General features: G+C 38.3%; 1 protein-coding gene across 6 annotated transcripts in view; it reads left to right on the forward strand.

Annotated features, from left to right (window-relative positions):
* CCNT2 (cyclin T2) overlaps positions 1 to 18,164 on the forward strand; it is a 43,047-nt gene that overhangs the window by 821 nt on the left and 24,062 nt on the right. For 2 of the 6 annotated variants that reach the window (XM_038421267.2, XM_038421269.2), the window contains exons 2-5: positions 1,405 to 1,486; positions 5,141 to 5,167; positions 15,360 to 15,488; positions 16,637 to 16,697. In XM_038421267.2, coding sequence (XP_038277195.1) covers positions 1,405 to 1,486; positions 5,141 to 5,167; positions 15,360 to 15,488; positions 16,637 to 16,697 — 299 coding nt within the window. The other 4 variants (XM_038421268.2, XM_038421270.2, XM_043505035.1 and 1 more) reach the window with 3 other exon arrangements.

Raw genomic sequence — 18,164 nt, forward strand, 5'->3', positions numbered from 1 at the left:
TCACCTCTCCCAGCCCTTGAAATAAAAAGGAGAATGACATTTATTGAAGCTAAATATAGGGTTAGGAGGAAGAGGTGCATTTTAAAACCATGCCTTTGTAGCTTAATTTTAGTTTATTTTCGATCATACTCCAGAAGGGCTCCCAGTTGTCTTACTGAGGGCTTGTCTACACTACGCAGCTTTTAGTGACAAGGCTGTGTGCTAAGGGTATGTCTACACTACCCATCGGATCGGCGGGCAGCGATTGATCCAGCAGGGGTCGATTTATCTTGTCTAGATGCCATAAATCGATCCCTGAGCGCTCTCCCTGACTCCTGCAGTCCTCTGAGGTGAGAGGCAGGGGAGCGGAAGCAGTCGACTCACCGTAGTGAAGACACCGCAGTGAGTAGATCTAAGTACGTGGACTTCAGCTACGTTATTCACTGAGCTGAAGTTGTGTTACTTAAATCAATACCCTGCCCCCCCTCCCCCAGTGTAGACCAGGGCTAAAACTCAGTGTGTGTGAATGCGCTCTGTCAGTATTTTGTCCTTTTGCCTACTAAATACTTCCAGCCCCGCAAGTGGCATTAGCTTTGTTGGCAGGAGACCGCTGCTGCCAACAAAGCCGCATTCATGCTGCCACTTGCATTGGCAAAACTTTTGTCTTTTTGGCTTTTTAAAGTACCTGTTAAAGACACAAGTTTTGTCGACGATGTCGCAGTGTAGACGGGCCCTTAAAATTAGTCTCTCTCTCTCTCTCTCTTGTTTAATCCTAAAGCCATTATTCTAAACTTTTTCTCTTGAGTTTTCAATTATACCTTTACAATTTCCCTCATTCAAATTTGTCATATAGCATGATTGTAGTCTTGGGAAGTTTTTTTGTTGATTACTAGGTTTTGTTAGAAGTACTGTATGTATAAACAATAGTTATTGGTCACAGGAAATAATCTATTCCATTTCTCTTGGAATTAACATCCAATTACTATAAAAAGTTTTTGTTCAATTTGATTTTACAAGCTAGGATTCAGTGGGTTACAGTAGTTAGAAAAAAGACTCTTAGCCTGCATAAATTTGTATAAAGGATACTTGAAAGAGTTATTTTAAAATGTTTGATACAGTAAAATCGTTCCTAGCAAGAGGATGCAATGTTAAAATCTGTCTAAAGATAAACCCTGAATTAGGGAGTCTCCTTCCTAAGAATGAGACATGGTAAGTCTGGTTTTACAGTCTATGTGTTTGAAACAAATAGTAAATGTACCTTCACACCAGTTATGTACTCTCAGTTTTACTGCTTTATTAATGCTGTTATAGCTTTATTTAATAGAATAACATAACAAAAAGTATTTGCGGTAGGTAGAATTTCAACTTTATTGGTTATACATTGTTTGTCTAGATGTGTAAAATTTCCTTAATCCCATCTTTCAGATCTCAGCTTACAATAAATACTGCAATTGTTTACATGCACAGGTTTTATATGCATCATTCCTTCACAAAATTTAATAGAAATGTAAGTACTGACTTTTATACTCTTAAACTATATTTGCACATAATTTTGAGGCAACAGCTAGCATAGCTTTCACATGTGATGCTGTCAGCATGTACAGTTTCATTGTATTTTAGAGTATTATAATTCTAGCTTCAGAATACCGTTTTAGAAACATTATTTGTAGTACTTTGATTTCAAATGGAGACTATTTTAACAGGTAGTAATTAAAATTTAACTTCTGCTGTGTTCCTAAACTAGAGAAATAATGTGATAAACAGCAAGAATACACTCTGACCAATCTTCTTGATTTTTCAATTGTAGATATGTTGGTTAAACTCTCTGTCAATGTAGTTTAAAAGTCTGGGGATATGGGTAGAGACCTGTGCGGATACAAATTTTGTATCCGCGTCTGATCTACAAAAAATGGTCTCAGGATATGCACATACGCGGATATAAAGCTGATATCCCTAGATTTGAAGGGCTCTAGATATGGGAACAAATATTACCTGATGCAATTATGGTTTGCTTCTCATTTATGTTTACAGTAGAACCTCAGATTTATGATCACCTCAGGAATGGAGGTTGTTTGTAAAGCTGAACAAAAAACATTATGGTGGTTCTTTCAAAAGTTTACAACTGAAATCTGACTTAATGCAGCTTTGAAACTTTACTTATGCAGAAGAAAAATGCTGCTTTTAATCATCTTAATTTAGATGAAACAAGCGCAGAAAGAGTTTCCTTACCTTGTCAAACCTTTTTTTAAACTTTTATTTTTTTAGTAGTTCATGTTTAACACAGTACTGTACTGTATTCGGGGGGGGTTTGGGGGTTTGGTTTTTGGTTTTTTTGGTCTCTGCTGTTGCCTGATTGCATGCTTCCAGTTCCAAGTGAGGTGTGTGGTTGACTTGTCAATTCATAACTCTGAGGTTCTACTGTACTTTGATTTGTAAAAGCCATAGTCAACTCATATAACTCTTCAGTAACTGAATGGGCACTTACAGTAGATGGAAAAAATCTCAAATCTGGCTTGGAAAGTAGCTCTTGCTGTCTTGTATGTAATTTACCAGTGAACTGGATGTTAAATCTTTAATAAAAATTCTCAAAAAAGAAAAGGAGTACCTGTGGCACCTTAGCGACTAACAAATTTATTTGAGCATAAGCTTTCGTGAGCTACAGCTCTCTTCATCGGATGCAATAAAAATAAAAATTCTGTTTGTGTTTGGATGTTTCTGTAACCAGTTCTATTTGGAATATTTTTAAAAACTGGACCATGTGAAATCTCAAGCCTGTTTTTCCTGTCATATATTAGGTGTGTTGGTAAAAAAAAATATTTGTTAAGTGCTTATGTCTTTCATCATATGAAAATAGATCTTTTGGATTTGTTTTCTCTCCTTCCTTCCACACCCCCAAACCCCCCCCATAAAGAATAGTCAATGGTGTAAGGAGGTATGTTGTTGAATGGCGTGGATGGTCTCTCTGAGCCCTGGCTACACTGTAAAAATAGTTTAAACACTGGTGTGAAACATAGTTGAGACCCAGGTGCATTAAGATTTTTTTTGTTTTGATAGTAGAATAAGAAATAAGCCATATAAAATTATTGGACTACAAACACATTTCATAACCATGATTAATTATTTTTGCCACCTAGGAGACTGTCAAATTTGCCGCAAGTTGGTTATCAAATAGTTAGAGTTTTAAGCCACATCTACAAAAATGTTTAAGGCTTTTTATTATGTCCTATACCTGGACACTCTATTCTTCTTTGTATGAATGGAGAAAATCTGTGTTACAACTGTGTTAGAGGACCACGTATTTATTTTATTGTAATATGTATCTAGCCTGAAATGTACTACTTTAAAATAGTTTTTTGTTCTCAGGGCAAAAATAGTGTATATCTATCAAAATCATGTTTAAATACGATTAGGTTATTTTGCATACACAAGTTCTTTAAAGGTGCTTTTAGATTAATCCACTGAGGGCAGTAGAAGGTTTGTATTACATTGCTTTATCTCATTTTGATAGATAAGTACATAGTCTAGTTCAACGGTTCTTAAACTTCATTGCATCGCAACCAAATTGACAACAAATATTACTACGTGACTCCAGGCAGGGGACCTGAAGCCCAAGCCTGACGCCTGCCACTTAGGGGGGCAAAGCCCGAGCACTGATGCCCTTGGTCTTCAACTTCAGCACGAGGCAACGGGGCTCAGGCTTCAGTTTCAGCCTCAGGTCCAATGAGTCTAACGCTGACCCTGATGACCCTGTTAAAATGGGGTCCTGACCCCCTTTGGGGTCACAACCCACAGTTTGAGGACTGCTGTTCTAGTTGGTAACCCATGGCCAATTGAGTATAATCTGGTGAGGCACCCGAAGGTTACTTTTGTGACTGTGTGCAGTTTATGGCCCTCCTCATTCAGGCAGAGTTGATTGGAGTGGAGATTTGAGTTTACATGTTGTTTCCACAGCCCAGACTGGTGTAGCCTAAAAAAAGAAAACCATTGGATGGTAAACCAAGACACATCTAGCAACCAAGGCCAGCTTTTGGTAGTGACAAGAGAGTTTTCAGCTCAGGGGTGGGCAAACTTTCTGGCCTGAGGTCCACATCTGGGTATGGAAATTTTATGGCAGGCAATGAATGCTCACAAAATTGGTGGTTGGAGTGTGGGATGGGGTGAGGGATAGCTTTCACATTTCTGGGGTGGGGCCAGAGATGAAGAGTTCAGGGTGTGGGAGGGGGCTCCGGACGGAGGCAGGGGGGTGGTATGTGCACGGGATCGGGGGGGGCTGGGGATGAGGGGTTGGGAGTGCAGGAAGGTGATCTGGGCTGGCACTGAGGGGTTCGGCTGGTGGGAAGGGGGATCAGGGCAGGAGGTTGGGGCACGGGAAGGAGTCAGGGGCTGCAGGCTTCAGGCGGCGCTCTACTTCAAGCATCTCCCAGAAGCAGTGGCATGTCCCCCCTCTGGCTCCTAAGCAGAGGCGCGGCCAGGTGGCTCTGTTTGCTGCCCTGTCCATATGTGCCGCCCTGTCCACAGGCACTGACTCGCAGCTCCCATTGGCCATGGTTCCTGGCCAGTGGGAGCTGTGGGGGCAATGTGCAGAGTCCCCTGGCTGCTCCTATGCATAGGAGCTGGAGTGGGGCATGCTGCTGCTTCTGGGAACCGCACGGAGTGGGGCAAGGCCCTGACCCTCCTCCCTGGCTGGAGCGCCCGAGAGGGGCAAGCCCCGGACCCTACTCCCCAGTGGGAGCCTTAGGGCTGGATTAAAACGTCTGGAGGGCCGGATGCAGCCCCCGGGCCGTAGTTTGCCCACCTCTGCTTTAGCCACTATATTCTATCTTCAACTGGACACTAGTCCATACAGTCACTTAGTTCTTAGAATTACTAGCACATCTGTAACTTGTAAGCATTAAAGAGCTGCATTAAATTTCTTATGGGTCAATGCTATGCAACCTTCAGTTTCAGAAAAGCTACATTTATTGAAGGATAACTTGTAATGTATTATTAATTGAACTAAAAGTTAAAAGCTAGCACATATATTTCAGAGCACTTATACTAGTGTCTCCAAATAACTTTCTGTATTTGCTATGAATATTATGTTAGACAGTGGTTTTTATATTTGTATTGATGCATAGGCATCAAATGCACTGCCTCATTTTTTCTTTTCCTATTCTTTTAGGGTGAAGGGAGTGGTCTCAAAGTGAATGTGAGTCACTTTTAAATTCATACTCCCAGGCCATCTGGCAGGTTCTTTATAGACAGGGCAAAGGCTGTTATGAATACTTAATAAATGTTATCCATATCTTCAGAGTGCTTGGCCAGCTGAAAATTTAACTACTACATTCATCTACTGCAAGAAGAAACTAACTGTTAGAAATTAAAATTGTACAAGGTACTAATGATCTTAAAACTAAAGCCTATCTGACATTTTTATCGAATATGCAAAGTACATGTCTAATGGTTCTTCGACTTGCATTAAAGGTAATGCTTACTCATGAAAACAAGAAATAGGAAGCATAAGGATAAAAATTAGCTGCAAAAAGTCACAGTAGGTTGAGTTGTGGCTGCAAGGATTAATTCAGATTGTAAGGCTTAAGCCTTCATTTCCTTTTTATTGGTAAACTGAATTTCCTTTAAGTATTCTACACTAAACTTGCGTTTTGTCCCTTAAGTACCACGTGATTATGCACCTCAGTAGATCATGCAAATGCACACATTTATAGCCAAAAATCTTTACTCCATGATGGCCATTGCTAAATGTTAAGATCTGCTGAAAGAAACTATTCACTGGTAAATTATTGGCTCAGTTCTGTTTCTGCAGTTTTCAAAATGATAGCAACTTTGTAGTAAATTCTTAAAATCTTGAAGGAAGTCAGAATGGCTATCTTGCAATGGTTTCAGCAGTAGTTTCAGGTTAGGTTTTGTATATCCTGGCATTGAAGCGGCATAACATCCATTTTTAAACTCTCTAAATTTTTGTTTGGTCAGTGGAGATCAGCCATAAGTTTAATAAATTTTTGTCTAGATCCATACTCTACCTTGAGAACAGTAATAGCTATTTTTGCTGGTCAGGTAAACCATAAAGAAATGAAATTCAGCATGAAATTTATCATTAGTTCAGCTGATGCTTTCAATGTCAATGCTGACAGAGACTTAAAACAGCTTTTGGTTTGCTGGTTAACTATTTTAACACCATAAGGTCTATACTCTTGTTAAAAGAAGATGTAGCAGACACACAAGTCTGCAAACTATTCCCATAACAAGTTTAAAAAACTGTTTCATCATTACATTCATACGAGGCATCAACTGCAACTTGGCTTCAGTTTTGTATTAATTGGAGATACCATTTTTGCCTGTTTCCAAATGCAGAAATGAGAAGAGACCCTTGGCACATAGGAAATGGGAGGTAAAATACCCAAGATGCACTCTTAAACTTTTAGAGTAGCAGCCGTGTTAGTCTGTATTTGCAAAAAGAAAAGGAGTACTTGTGGCACCTTAGAGACTAACAAATTTATTTGAGCATAAGCTTTCGTGAGCTACAGCTCACTTCATCGGATGTATTAAACTGAAACTCTTAAACTTGAAACTCTTAAAACACTCAAATCATTTTGTAGAAACACTGTACCAGATAACCAGGCTAAGAAGCATCCAGTGCACTTAACATATGATGCCCTGTCATTGTTTAATGTCACACATGTTAGAATCCTGGTAAAGTGCCTAAACACTACAGTGATGGATTGGCTTTATATAAATACTTAATATAGGCTGTAGGTGAGATTAAGCTATTCTTCCTCCTAATTATTGTACTTCAAAGAGTTAAAATATTTTGATACCCAATTATGGAAGTTCTCAAAGTATTCATAGCTTTGACTGTATTACAGTGATTGCCTTGTTGATCACCTCCCCCAATGCACAATCTCATAACATCCCCGTGGCATGTAAGGCAATCATAGGAAAGTAATATTGTAAAAGCATTGAATGTTTTTAGCAGTTTTTAATGAAATTTGGCTGCTGGAAATGCCAGAATCCAACTCTGTGTACCATAGTTTGAAAAACCTTGCATAATCTGTAAGCACTTATCTTTCAGGATCTGGTTAAACATCAGTATGTCCACACTGTATTGAGCTTGAAAACAATATATTAATAGTCTAGATGTTTTTGTCTTTATCTAATATGCTTTTTTTAAGCTGGCAAAGCTTTTTATCGAGATAGCCTAACGGACAAAGTCCCTGCAGTAAATTATGGTGCATATTGGAGATGAATTTTAAGACCATTCCATGCGCCTGCAGTCCACCAAGTTGGCTTGACAAGCCAGTCAATTGACTGCCTATTATTTGATCACAGTTAAATGTTCCAGCAGGAATGCCCTGGAACTTCATTGTGTTTTGCATTTTCCTGAATTAAAATAACTCAGTTAAGTAATTTGTATTTTTGTTATTGGATATAAGCATCTATTTAAGGCCGAGCCTATTGGTGACCATAAAATCTTACTTTTTTGTTGCTGTTCTAATGAATTTGTTCTTAAAAATATTTGACTGTTCTTGATATTATTTGACCAGTCAGTTGGCCATTTATTTTTGGACTAGTCAAATATCCGAACCCATCATCAATTATTTTTAAAAGCAGTGTTGTATCTTTTCTTTTATTTCCAATGGGATTTGGCTCCGAACTCCCACAGCCACTTTTGAAAATGGATTTACATTTAGGCACTTTTGGAAATTTTATGCTATAATATGTCCAGAGGAGTATATCCAGGGCAAATGCTTAAAATTATTTAAATTGTTCATTTTGTGCTATCTTAAAAATGGTGGTGTTTCCATAAAAGAAGGTTGCAACTTTCCTGTCAAGTTCAAGTCTTCGCTATTCAGGTTTTCTGGTATAATCACATCAATTATGCTGTATTTCTGTGTCAAAAATTAATGAAGATAATATCAAAGAGCTGCTGGAAGACCTGAAACAGAGGCTTAAATTATTCTTGTGGCTACATTTTGATGACTCTCAAATATCTCAAAATAAAATTAAATACATCAATGTTCACTCTTCCACTTCAGTAGGTTAAGCGCCATTCAATGGCACAGATATTGAACAATATGGAAAGCCTGAATTTTCTAGGCTCTTTAGATAATGGATCCTTTTTATCTCGACAACTTTTACATTTTACTTCTAAAGAATTCTATTTACTATTTTAGCCAAAGCAATAACTTGTTTAGTACTATTTTAACTTAAGAAATTTTGAGTCAAATAAAACTGTACACTATACCAACCACTTATTTGCAGCATTGATTGACAACTTTTACACTTATCACAGTTCATATGAGAAACCACCCAGTGAACTCAATGCTGAAAACTAAATGGAGCTAGCCAACTTTACGTAAACCTAAGTTTTCAGAAGCCCTGTCCACCTTCATAAGTTCAGGACTCCACGCAGTCCCATCTCCAACAGCCAATGAGTTGCTTTCCAGTAACTGGTAACTCCACTTATTTCCCCTTCCTCATTGATGCTTCTAGGCCAGTTGTCCCCAAACTGTGGGGGACATGAAGGAACGTTTTGTGGGGGGGAGGAAGGACATGGCGGGGCCCAGGCCAGGCCCCATGGGAGTGCATGGAGGGAGTGTCACCTGTTCCTACTTCTGGCCCGGCTGCAGCTCTGTCCCTGGCCCTGAATGCAGCTATGTTCCCTGCCACAGCCCTGACTGTGGCCTCGCTCTCGGCTCCAGCTCGGAGGGCCTGTGGGGGGCACCAGGTAACAAGTTTGGGGAACACTGTTCTAGACAGTTCTATAGTTTACTGCCTGCCCATTAGAATAACAAAAATTGTCCCTAATCACTTCCATTTTAACTTTTTAACCTACGTAAGTTTAAGATTGAAATTAGAGCCTTAAATTCTTAATATAAAAATAAAATATGTTCATATAAGTATTTCAGTGACATAACATCAACAAATATCAGTGGTGGATGGGAGTTTTCACAGCCCTAGGTACTTAACCCATACAAGTACATTTGTAAGGAAGACAGCAGGTTTTAAATACCAAGTGAATGACTATATTTGGAGAGCCATATCTACATATTTTAATAACTGGCATTTCCAGAAATGTGAACACTGAGATTTTAAATCAGTTTAATAATGATGTTCTGATTGAATTACATGCTGCACAAAGAGCACAGGCATCTTCACTCTTTCTGTGGAATTGTCTGTTTTGATTGATGATCAAAAATGGGATTCCTGCCACCTGCCAAAATCCTCTTACACCATTTTATTAATCTTGTCTCCAGAGTTCTTTAAATCTGAGGTATACATTAACATCATGCTCTCTTAAACTTAATGTGATTTTATTTATTTATTTATTTTTAAGAAAAGGCATGAAAGTATTTTCACTTCGCAGTAGATATTTGCTACTTTCTGTACATACTGTAGTGGCTGTATAGTAACTGATAAAACACTCTTTTAATACGTTATTTTAGGTTTGATTAAACTTGACTGAAGTGAAATTCAGAAATCTTTATTTTTCTCCTCACAGAACTCATTCTCAGACTTAGTTATCTTTAAGCCTTTTTTATTTAGATCATCCAAATGGTTTCCTTTTAAAACTTCAAGCTTGGCATACTTATAGTCTTCAGTGAGGAGCTTATATACCGCTAGAGGTAATGATTGGTGAGCTACTGCTGAGAGGCTACCTACCCTCACAAGTGAGTAGTTAAAATGAAATATTTAAAAATTCATTCAGAAGGAACTTTATTCTGCACATTTTCCTGATGGTTTTATGATGAGTTTGAGTGACAAATTACTTGCATTCCCCTTATATTTAGCCTATGGTGAAGCAAAAGTAGCAAATCTTGATTTGAATCTTCAAGATTTTAGTGATCTGAGACTTTGTGATCTGAAACTTGTCAAAAATTATGACTGGGCCAAGTTTGAGCAAGTTTTCACAAGAACAGCAAAAGGCACTTCCCTAACACACCATGTTACCTCCTGATAATTTGCAAGCTCTTATTCCAGAGCATGATAGTACTCCTCAAATAAAAAGGTCACCAGAATTTTTTTTAAATGACAGAATGTTATTCTGTAGTTTGGTTATCAAGCAGCTGAACCAGTCTGGTTGAAACTTTCAAAATAAATTTAGCTTGAGGTAGACACCTGGCATGGAAAACTCAATTTAAGTGGTTGAGGTTTGTTAGTTATAAGTAACTGAAAACTGTATTTTACAGAGAGTGTAGGGCAACCTTAATACCTTTTATACATTAAAGTACAACATCAACAAATTTTAGTGAATTTTGTTGCAAGGAAAGAGAACTTAAATGTGAAATGCAGTTTATTTGGGGAAGTAAAATACTAAATGCTGCAAGTAAATATATCCAAAGAACACAGGGAAGCGGTTTCCTTTTTCTTAGGGAGCTGTGTAAGCAATTGCTGCCTGTGATCCAGCTTTAGTAGGAAACTAGGTCGGGGTAGCCAATAGGCAGACCCTGGCCAAATCCAGACCACCAGAGGCTTTTGAACAGACCCCAAAATCTTTGTATTTGCTATAATTATTATTAATTATTTCTCTGGAGTCTGGACCTTGACTATACCTTGACCAAGAAATTTGGACCTTGACAAAAAATAGGCTATCCCTGCTTTAGGTTTCTTAATTATATATTTTTGTAGCTCAAAGGAGGCCAGATTTGCTGTTTGTGTTCCTTTTAGTTTGCTAAACTTTAAGGTTTATAGAAAAATTAAGAGAAACATTAAGAGGATCTTTTTGTTTTCTTAATGTTAAGTGGATCCGTTGAAAATATCTGCTTCTAATCAGAGGGCGACTGGTTTCAGTTGTCCATCGTTTGTCCACTTTTATAACAAGAATTTGATTTTTGGGATATTCCCCATCTTGGCTCACTGGAAAGGGCTACAATACCCATTGACAGTGTAGAGCAAGTAATTTCATTTGGGGTTTTTGTTAAACTATGACTCCTGTGAAGTTCCATTATAGTTAAGGGTGTGAATTTGTCACGGAAGTCACGGATTCTGTGACCTCCATGACTTCTGCAGCAGCTGGTGCTCCTGCCTCAGGGGCAGCTCATCAGCCGCTGCTGGGACAGTCTCGGGCCACTGTGTTCCACCCTTCCCAGAAGAAGCAGCAGAGTTTGGGTGTGGGATGGGGCAGGGGGTTGGGGCAGGGGACAGGGTGAGGCAGGCTCTGAGAAGCGCCGGGAGCTGCGAGGACAGTGCCTGCAGGCAGAGGCAGTATGCACCGCAGAGCATGTTTTAGTCAGGGGTATATAGTAAAAGTCAGGGACAGGTCATGGGCCATGAATTTTTGTTTACTGTCCGTGACTTTTACTAAAAATACCCGTGACTAAAACGTAGACTTAATTATAATTCATATGTTCCTGAGCTTTGTATCAGTATGTAGTTTAAAATGTTTGTTGCTACAATAGATAACATATCTGTAATTGACACTCAATGGGCAGATTGTTTCTTACTGTTGATCTGCATAGAGAAGTTGTACTATAACTTCAGTCTGCTTTAAAATGGATAAGCAATTTGTAAACCCTGGATGAATGCTCTTAAATCCATTAAAATTAAGCTGGTGTGACTTCTGCAGCTAGACAAGGCCTTATTTCTTTATCCTGTAAATTTGTCTTGGTTGACCATATTATAATCTTAACTCTACAGTTTTAACACAATTTTATGTAACACTAACTTTTTTTGACGAGGAAGTGAAAGGTTTCCTTGAAACAGAAAAATGAGTTGGCAGACATCTTAGAATTAACTCTTCACTCTGTTGTTTGCCTGAAAAATGGGAGTGGCATATACAAAATGCACTTTCTCAAAAGATCGGCTCCTTTTAATTTTTTTTCAGCTTAGGAGAAATAAGATCCTATTTTGTACTCTGATCCTGAAAACTGACATCTAGGAACTGGGCTATAGAACAGTGCCTCTGTTTTGGCATTGTATACAAATATTAAAGAATATTTTTATTGAATTTTACAAATACTGTGCCAGTTATGGCAGTCTGCATTGAGGTCATATTGGTTCTTAAAGTGGGTGTATATCATTTATCCTTCCCCAAAGTAATTTGTATTCAAACATGCATTACTTGTCAATACAACTTCTAGTTCATGAATCATGGTGTGCTTAATGCATCCCAGGCACACATTTTGTGTTAAGTATTATGGGACTGTTCCAGACCAGAGGTTCTCCTGTGAAATCATTGATCATGTTATTGTCTCATACTTCCGATCCATTAGCATTTTGATTGCTTGCCAAGTTTCTGTGCCAAATAATGTTTATGCTTGCTTCTGACAGTCAATAGCTAGTGGATCTTCCTGGAACTCTGCTTCACCTTTTTCATAACAAAAGATAGTATCAGAGTTCACTCAGTTCTGAGCTTAATCTTTATTTGAATGAACTGTCTGAATTTAGTAAATTTCAAAAGAAATATCCTATTCTAACCTGTCTGGAAAACTGTTTTACCTGTGAATAGTCACATAGACTTTAATGCCAGAAGGGACCATCATGATTATCTAGTTTGACCTCCTGCACATTGCAGGCCGCAGAACTTCACCCATGCACTCCAGTGATAGACCCATAACCTCTGGCCAAGTTACTGAAGTCCTTGAATCATGATTTAAACTTAAAGACTTCAAGTTACAGAGAACCCACCATTTACTGTAATTCAAACCAGCAAGTGACCCATGCTGCAGAGGAGGTGGGGAAAAAACAATCAGGATCTTTGCCAGTCTGACCTAGGGGAAAATTCCTTCCTCTCACCAGATATGGTGATTAGTTAGACCCTTAGCATGTCAGCAAGACCTACCAGGCAGACACCTGGGAAAGAATTAATTGTAGTAACTCAGAGCCCTTCCCACATAGTGTCCCATCTCCAGCCCTTGGAGATATTAGCCTCCAGCAGTTGCAAAGGGGCCACATGCCATTGTAGGCCATATCATATCATTCCCTCCATAAATTTATCAAGTTCAGTCTTGAAACCAGTTAGGTTCTCCTCCGCCCCCCCTCCCCCATTGCTCCCCTTGGGAAGCTGTTTCAGAACTTTACTAATCTGATGGTTAGAAATCTTCATCACATTTCAGGGCCAAACTTGTTGATGGCCAGTTTAGATCTTTCTTCTTGTGCTAACATTTTCCCTTATCTTAAATGACCCCCCTCCCTCCCTGGTGTTTATCCCTCTGTTGTATTTAGAGCAAGCAATCATGTCTCCCCTCAGCCTTAGTTTGGTTAGTCTAAACAAGCTAAGCTCTGCAAGTGTCCTCTCGTAAGGCAGGTTCTCCATTCCTCTGATTATCCCAGTATCTCTTCTTTGCACCTGTTCCAGGTGGAATTAATCTTTCTTAAACTTGGGAGACCAGAATTGCACACTCTGTTCCAGATGAGGTCTCACCAGTGCCTTGCATAATGGTAATAACACTTCTCTATCTCTACTGGAATTACCTCATCAGATTCATCCTAAGATTGCATTAGCCATTTTCATGGCTGCATCACATTGGTGGCTCAGTCATCCTGTGATCAACCAATACACCCAGATCTTTCTCCTCCTCTGTTGCTTTCAACTGATATGTCCCCAGCTGATTGATAGAAATTCTTGTTAGTTCCTGAGTACATTACTTTAAACTATTAAACTTCATCACATTTCCATTATTTCAGTTTTCAAGGTCATCCAGATCTTCTTGTATGATAGTCTGGTCCTCCTCCTTATTGTCAGTACCTCCCAACTTTGTCATCCACAAATTTTATTAGCGCAAACGCATTTTTTGTGCCACGGTCATTAATGAAAATAAGTAATATTGGTCCCAAGACCAATCCCTGATTAGCCCCACTAGTAACCTCCATCCATCTTGACAATTCACCTTTCATTATGACCTGTTGTAATCTCCCCTTTATCCAGTTCCTTTCCGTACCTTTTAGTTCTCATTTTAATCCCCATCTTCTCCAATTAACTAATTTTCCACGTGGAAATGTGTCAGTGCTTTACTGAAATCCAAGTAGATTTGATTTGCTGCATTTCCTTTGTCTAGAAAATAACTTATCTTCTCAAAGAAAGACATCAGGTTTGTCTGGTACAATCTGCCAATTTTTTCCAAAGTAGCATTTATCTCTGTATTTTTAACTACTTTTTCAAAATTTGTTGCAAGACCTTTCATACAATTGAGGTCAAATAACAGATTTGTAGTTTGATGGATCACTTCTTTTCCCTTAAAAATAGATAATATATTAGCAGTGCTCCAGTCAGAGGGTACGGACCCCAAGTTTATGGATTCATTAAAAATCCTTGTTGTAGGACTTGCAATTTCATGTGCAGGTTCCTTTAATATTAATGGATGGAGATTATCCAAGTCCCCTGGTTTGATCCCATTAAGCTGTTTGAATTTGACTTCCATCTTGGATGTGGTCATTTTGTACTTCCATATCCTCATATTCGTTAGCCACCCTTATCTTGCCCAAGTTCCTTGTAACCTTTATTAAAAACTGAGGCGAAGTATTAATTTAGGTGTTGGGCCATGCTTGGTAATTGCAAGAAGTATCCCGTCCTCGGTGCTCTAGCCGTCCCACTTCTTCTTTACTTGTTTTCTTTTTATTTATATGGCTAAAAAACCTTTTATTACTGGTTTTCATTTCCTTTGCATAGTCCAACTCTGCTTAGCTTTTGGCAGTTCTCACTTTTTTCCTATACTTTCTGACCTCCAAGAGGTAGCTTTCCTTGCTGATCCATCCCTTCTTCCATTCCTTGTAAGATTTCTGCTTTCCCTTAATAACCTGTTTGAGATCCTTGTTCATCCAGTTTGGTCTGGAACCTTCTCTACAAATTTTTTCTCCTTGCGTCTACAACTTTGACTTAAAGTAAATCCAGGCCTCTTCCATGCTGAGATCCTTGTTCTTCCCTAACTACTTGCCCTAATTTATTAAAGTTTGCCCTTTTGAAATTAAGGAACCTAATTACAGACTATTTTTGTTTATCCTTCCATTTAGTTTAAACTGAATTTGGCGCATGAATTGCTCAAACCACGGATTTCCTCTACAGCCAGTTCTTCGGTGAGGTCCTTGCTACTTACCAATACTAAATCTAAAATGGAATCACCTCTTCTTGGTTCGGTGACTATCGGGTGAAAAAATTTGTCAGCTATCTGTCAGAATAAATTTGGCCTGAAACATTTCATGATCATAATATAGTTTAATTCTTACAATTTTTTCCTCTTCAACTGAGTAGGAGAACTCTACCATACTGAAATTCAGCTAGAGTAACTGTCTTCATTTTTTTACTCTTGAATATTGTTTCATCTCTAGTACAGACTTTTTAATACTTTTTGCAATTACCAGTTCCCCCCATCCATGTAACTTTAGGTCCTGCTTGCATTAGGAAAAAAAAATTTTTCTCAAAACTAAAAAATTATCTTCTCTTACAGATAATCTCTCCTACTGCATTGTTTTTGGCTGCGAAAGTGGAAGAACAGCCACGAAAACTCGAACATGTTATCAAAGTAGCACATGCATGTCTTCATCCTCAAGAGGCACAGCTGGATACAAAAAGTGATGTACGTGGAAGTGATACTTTAAATCTAATTGTAATTCTTCTTAAGATACAGTTGATACTTCAGATGAGTTGCTGTACTAGGTTCTTGACTGGATTAATGCCATGTGCTGACTCGAGAAAACACTTCTATGCTTTAATCAAATAATTTGTCTGTTTTGTAACGTAATAGCATAGCCATTATTGGACCTATCACAATTACTTAATATTTCATGCAAACTAAGGCCTCTAATTTCCTTTTGAATAGGACACTTGTGCATGTAATAATTTTTCTATGATGTAACGCATTTAACTTTTGTGATAGGAGTTCAGGTTAATCTTGTTAACATATCATAAGGACACAGTATCTTTTATATCCTTATGTATTTTTTAATACCATTTTAGAAGCTGAGATTTTTTTTCTCTAGTTAGCTATAGTAAAACCTCAGAGTTATGCACTCCTTGGGAATGGAGGTTGTTCGTAACAATGGAATGTTTGTAACTGAACAAAAAGTATGATTATACTTTCAAAAGTTTACAACTGAACGTTGGCTTAATACAGCTTTGAAACGTTATTGTGAAGAAGGTTGCTTTTAACCATTTTAATTTAAATGAAACAAGCACAGTTTCCTTACCTTGTTAAATCTTTTTTTAAACTTTCCCTTTATTTTTTAGTAGTTTACATTTACCACAGTGCTGTACTATACTTGCTGCTTTTTTATTTTTTTGGTCTCTGATGCTGCGTGATTGCATACTTCGGGTTCCAAATGAGGTGTGTGGTTGACTGGTCTGTTCGTAACTCTGGTGTTCTTAATTCTGAGGTTCTACTGTACTGGAAAAGGAAATTTCCCCATCCGACAGAAATCATACCTTTTCTTGTAGTATACGGTACTTACTTTCATGCTCAGTTATGAAAATAATTCTCAGATTTGATTTATTCTACTATTCATTGAATGGCTAATTGCCTTTGTGATCGCAGATAAGTTGCAGTTAACTGTTTTTAAAGTTGAGAATCCAAATGCTTATCAAGATACAGTAAATCAAAGGTAAGTAAATTTGAGGTCTTAAAGGAGGTCTTTAAATGTCGCCCATACCATTTCTATTTGAGACTTTGGTAAGTACAATACATTTTTCTAGTAGGTCTTGACAGTAACTTATTTTTTTACATTTCAGGCATACCTTCAGCAGGCCCAAGAACTGGTTATACTTGAAACAATAATGCTTCAAACTTTAGGTATGTTATTTTAAATGACATTCAGCCTGCACAGGAATAAGGTCTGCATGCAATCAATTAAATGTACAGTAACACCTCGCTTAATGTTGTAGCTATGTTCCTGAAAAATGCAACTTTTAAGTGAAATAATGTTAAGCGAATCTAATTTCCCCATAAGAATTAATGTAAATACAGGGGTTTTTTCACCACACAAATTATATTTTATTTTTATATATATATATATATACACACACACACACACACACACACACACACACACACACACATACCTTATGCTGTGTGTGTATATATATTGACAGGTTTCAGAGTAGCAGCCGTGTTAGTCTGTATTCGTATATAGAAAAGGAGTACTTGTGGCACCTTAGAGACTAACAAATTTATTAGAGCATAAGCTTTCGTGAGCTACAGCTCACTTCATCGAATGCATTTGGTGGAAAAAACAGAGCAGAGATTTATATACACACACAGAACATGAAACAATGGGTTTATCATACACACTGTAAGGAGAGTGATCACTTAAGATAAGCCATCACCAGCAGCAGGGGGGGAAAAGGAGGAAAACCTTTCATGGTGACAAGCCAGGTAGGGTAATTCCAGCAGTTAACAAGAATATCAGAGGAACAGTGGGGGGTAGGGTTGGGGGGAGAAATACCATGGGGAAATAGTTTTACTTTGTGTAATGACTCATCCATTCCCAGTCTCTATTCAAGCCTAAGTTAATTGTATCCAGTTTGCAAATTAATTCCAATTCAGCAGTCTCTCGTTGGAGTCTGTTTTTGAAGCTTTTTTGTTGAAGGATAGCCACTCTTAAGTCTGTAATCGAGTGACCGGAGAGATTGAAGTGTTCTCCAACTGGTTTTTGAATGTTATAATTCTTGACGTCTGATTTGTGTCCATTCATTCTTTTGGCCAAACTGGACAGTCTCTACGTAAAAGAATGAATGGACACAAATCAGACGTCAAGAATTATAACATTCAAAAACCAGTTGGAGAACACTTCAATCTCTCCGGTCACTCGATTACAGACCTAAGAGTGGCTATACTTCAACAAAAAAGTTTCAAAAACAGACTCCAACGAGAGACTGCTGAATTGGAATTAATTTGCAAACTGGATACAATTAACTTAGGCTTGAATAGAGACTGGGAATGGATGAGTCATTACACAAAGTAAAACTATTTCCCCATGGTATTTCTCCCCCCCACCCTGCCCCCCACTGTTCCTCTGATATTCTTGTTAACTGCTGGAATTAGCCTACCTTGCTTGTCACCATGAAAAGTTTTCCTCCTCCTCCCCCCCCCCCCCCCCCCGCTGCTGGTAATGGCTTATCTTAAGTGATCACTCTCCTTACAGTGTGTATGATAAACCCATTGTTTCATGTTCTCTGTGTGTGTATATAAATCTCTCCTCTGTTTTTTCCACCAAATGCATCCGATGAAGTGAGCTGTAGCTCACGAAAGCTTATGCTC

Source organism: Dermochelys coriacea, chromosome 11, assembly GCF_009764565.3.
Source record: "Dermochelys coriacea isolate rDerCor1 chromosome 11, rDerCor1.pri.v4, whole genome shotgun sequence".
In the NCBI taxonomy this organism is placed as follows: domain Eukaryota; kingdom Metazoa; phylum Chordata; order Testudines; family Dermochelyidae; genus Dermochelys; species Dermochelys coriacea.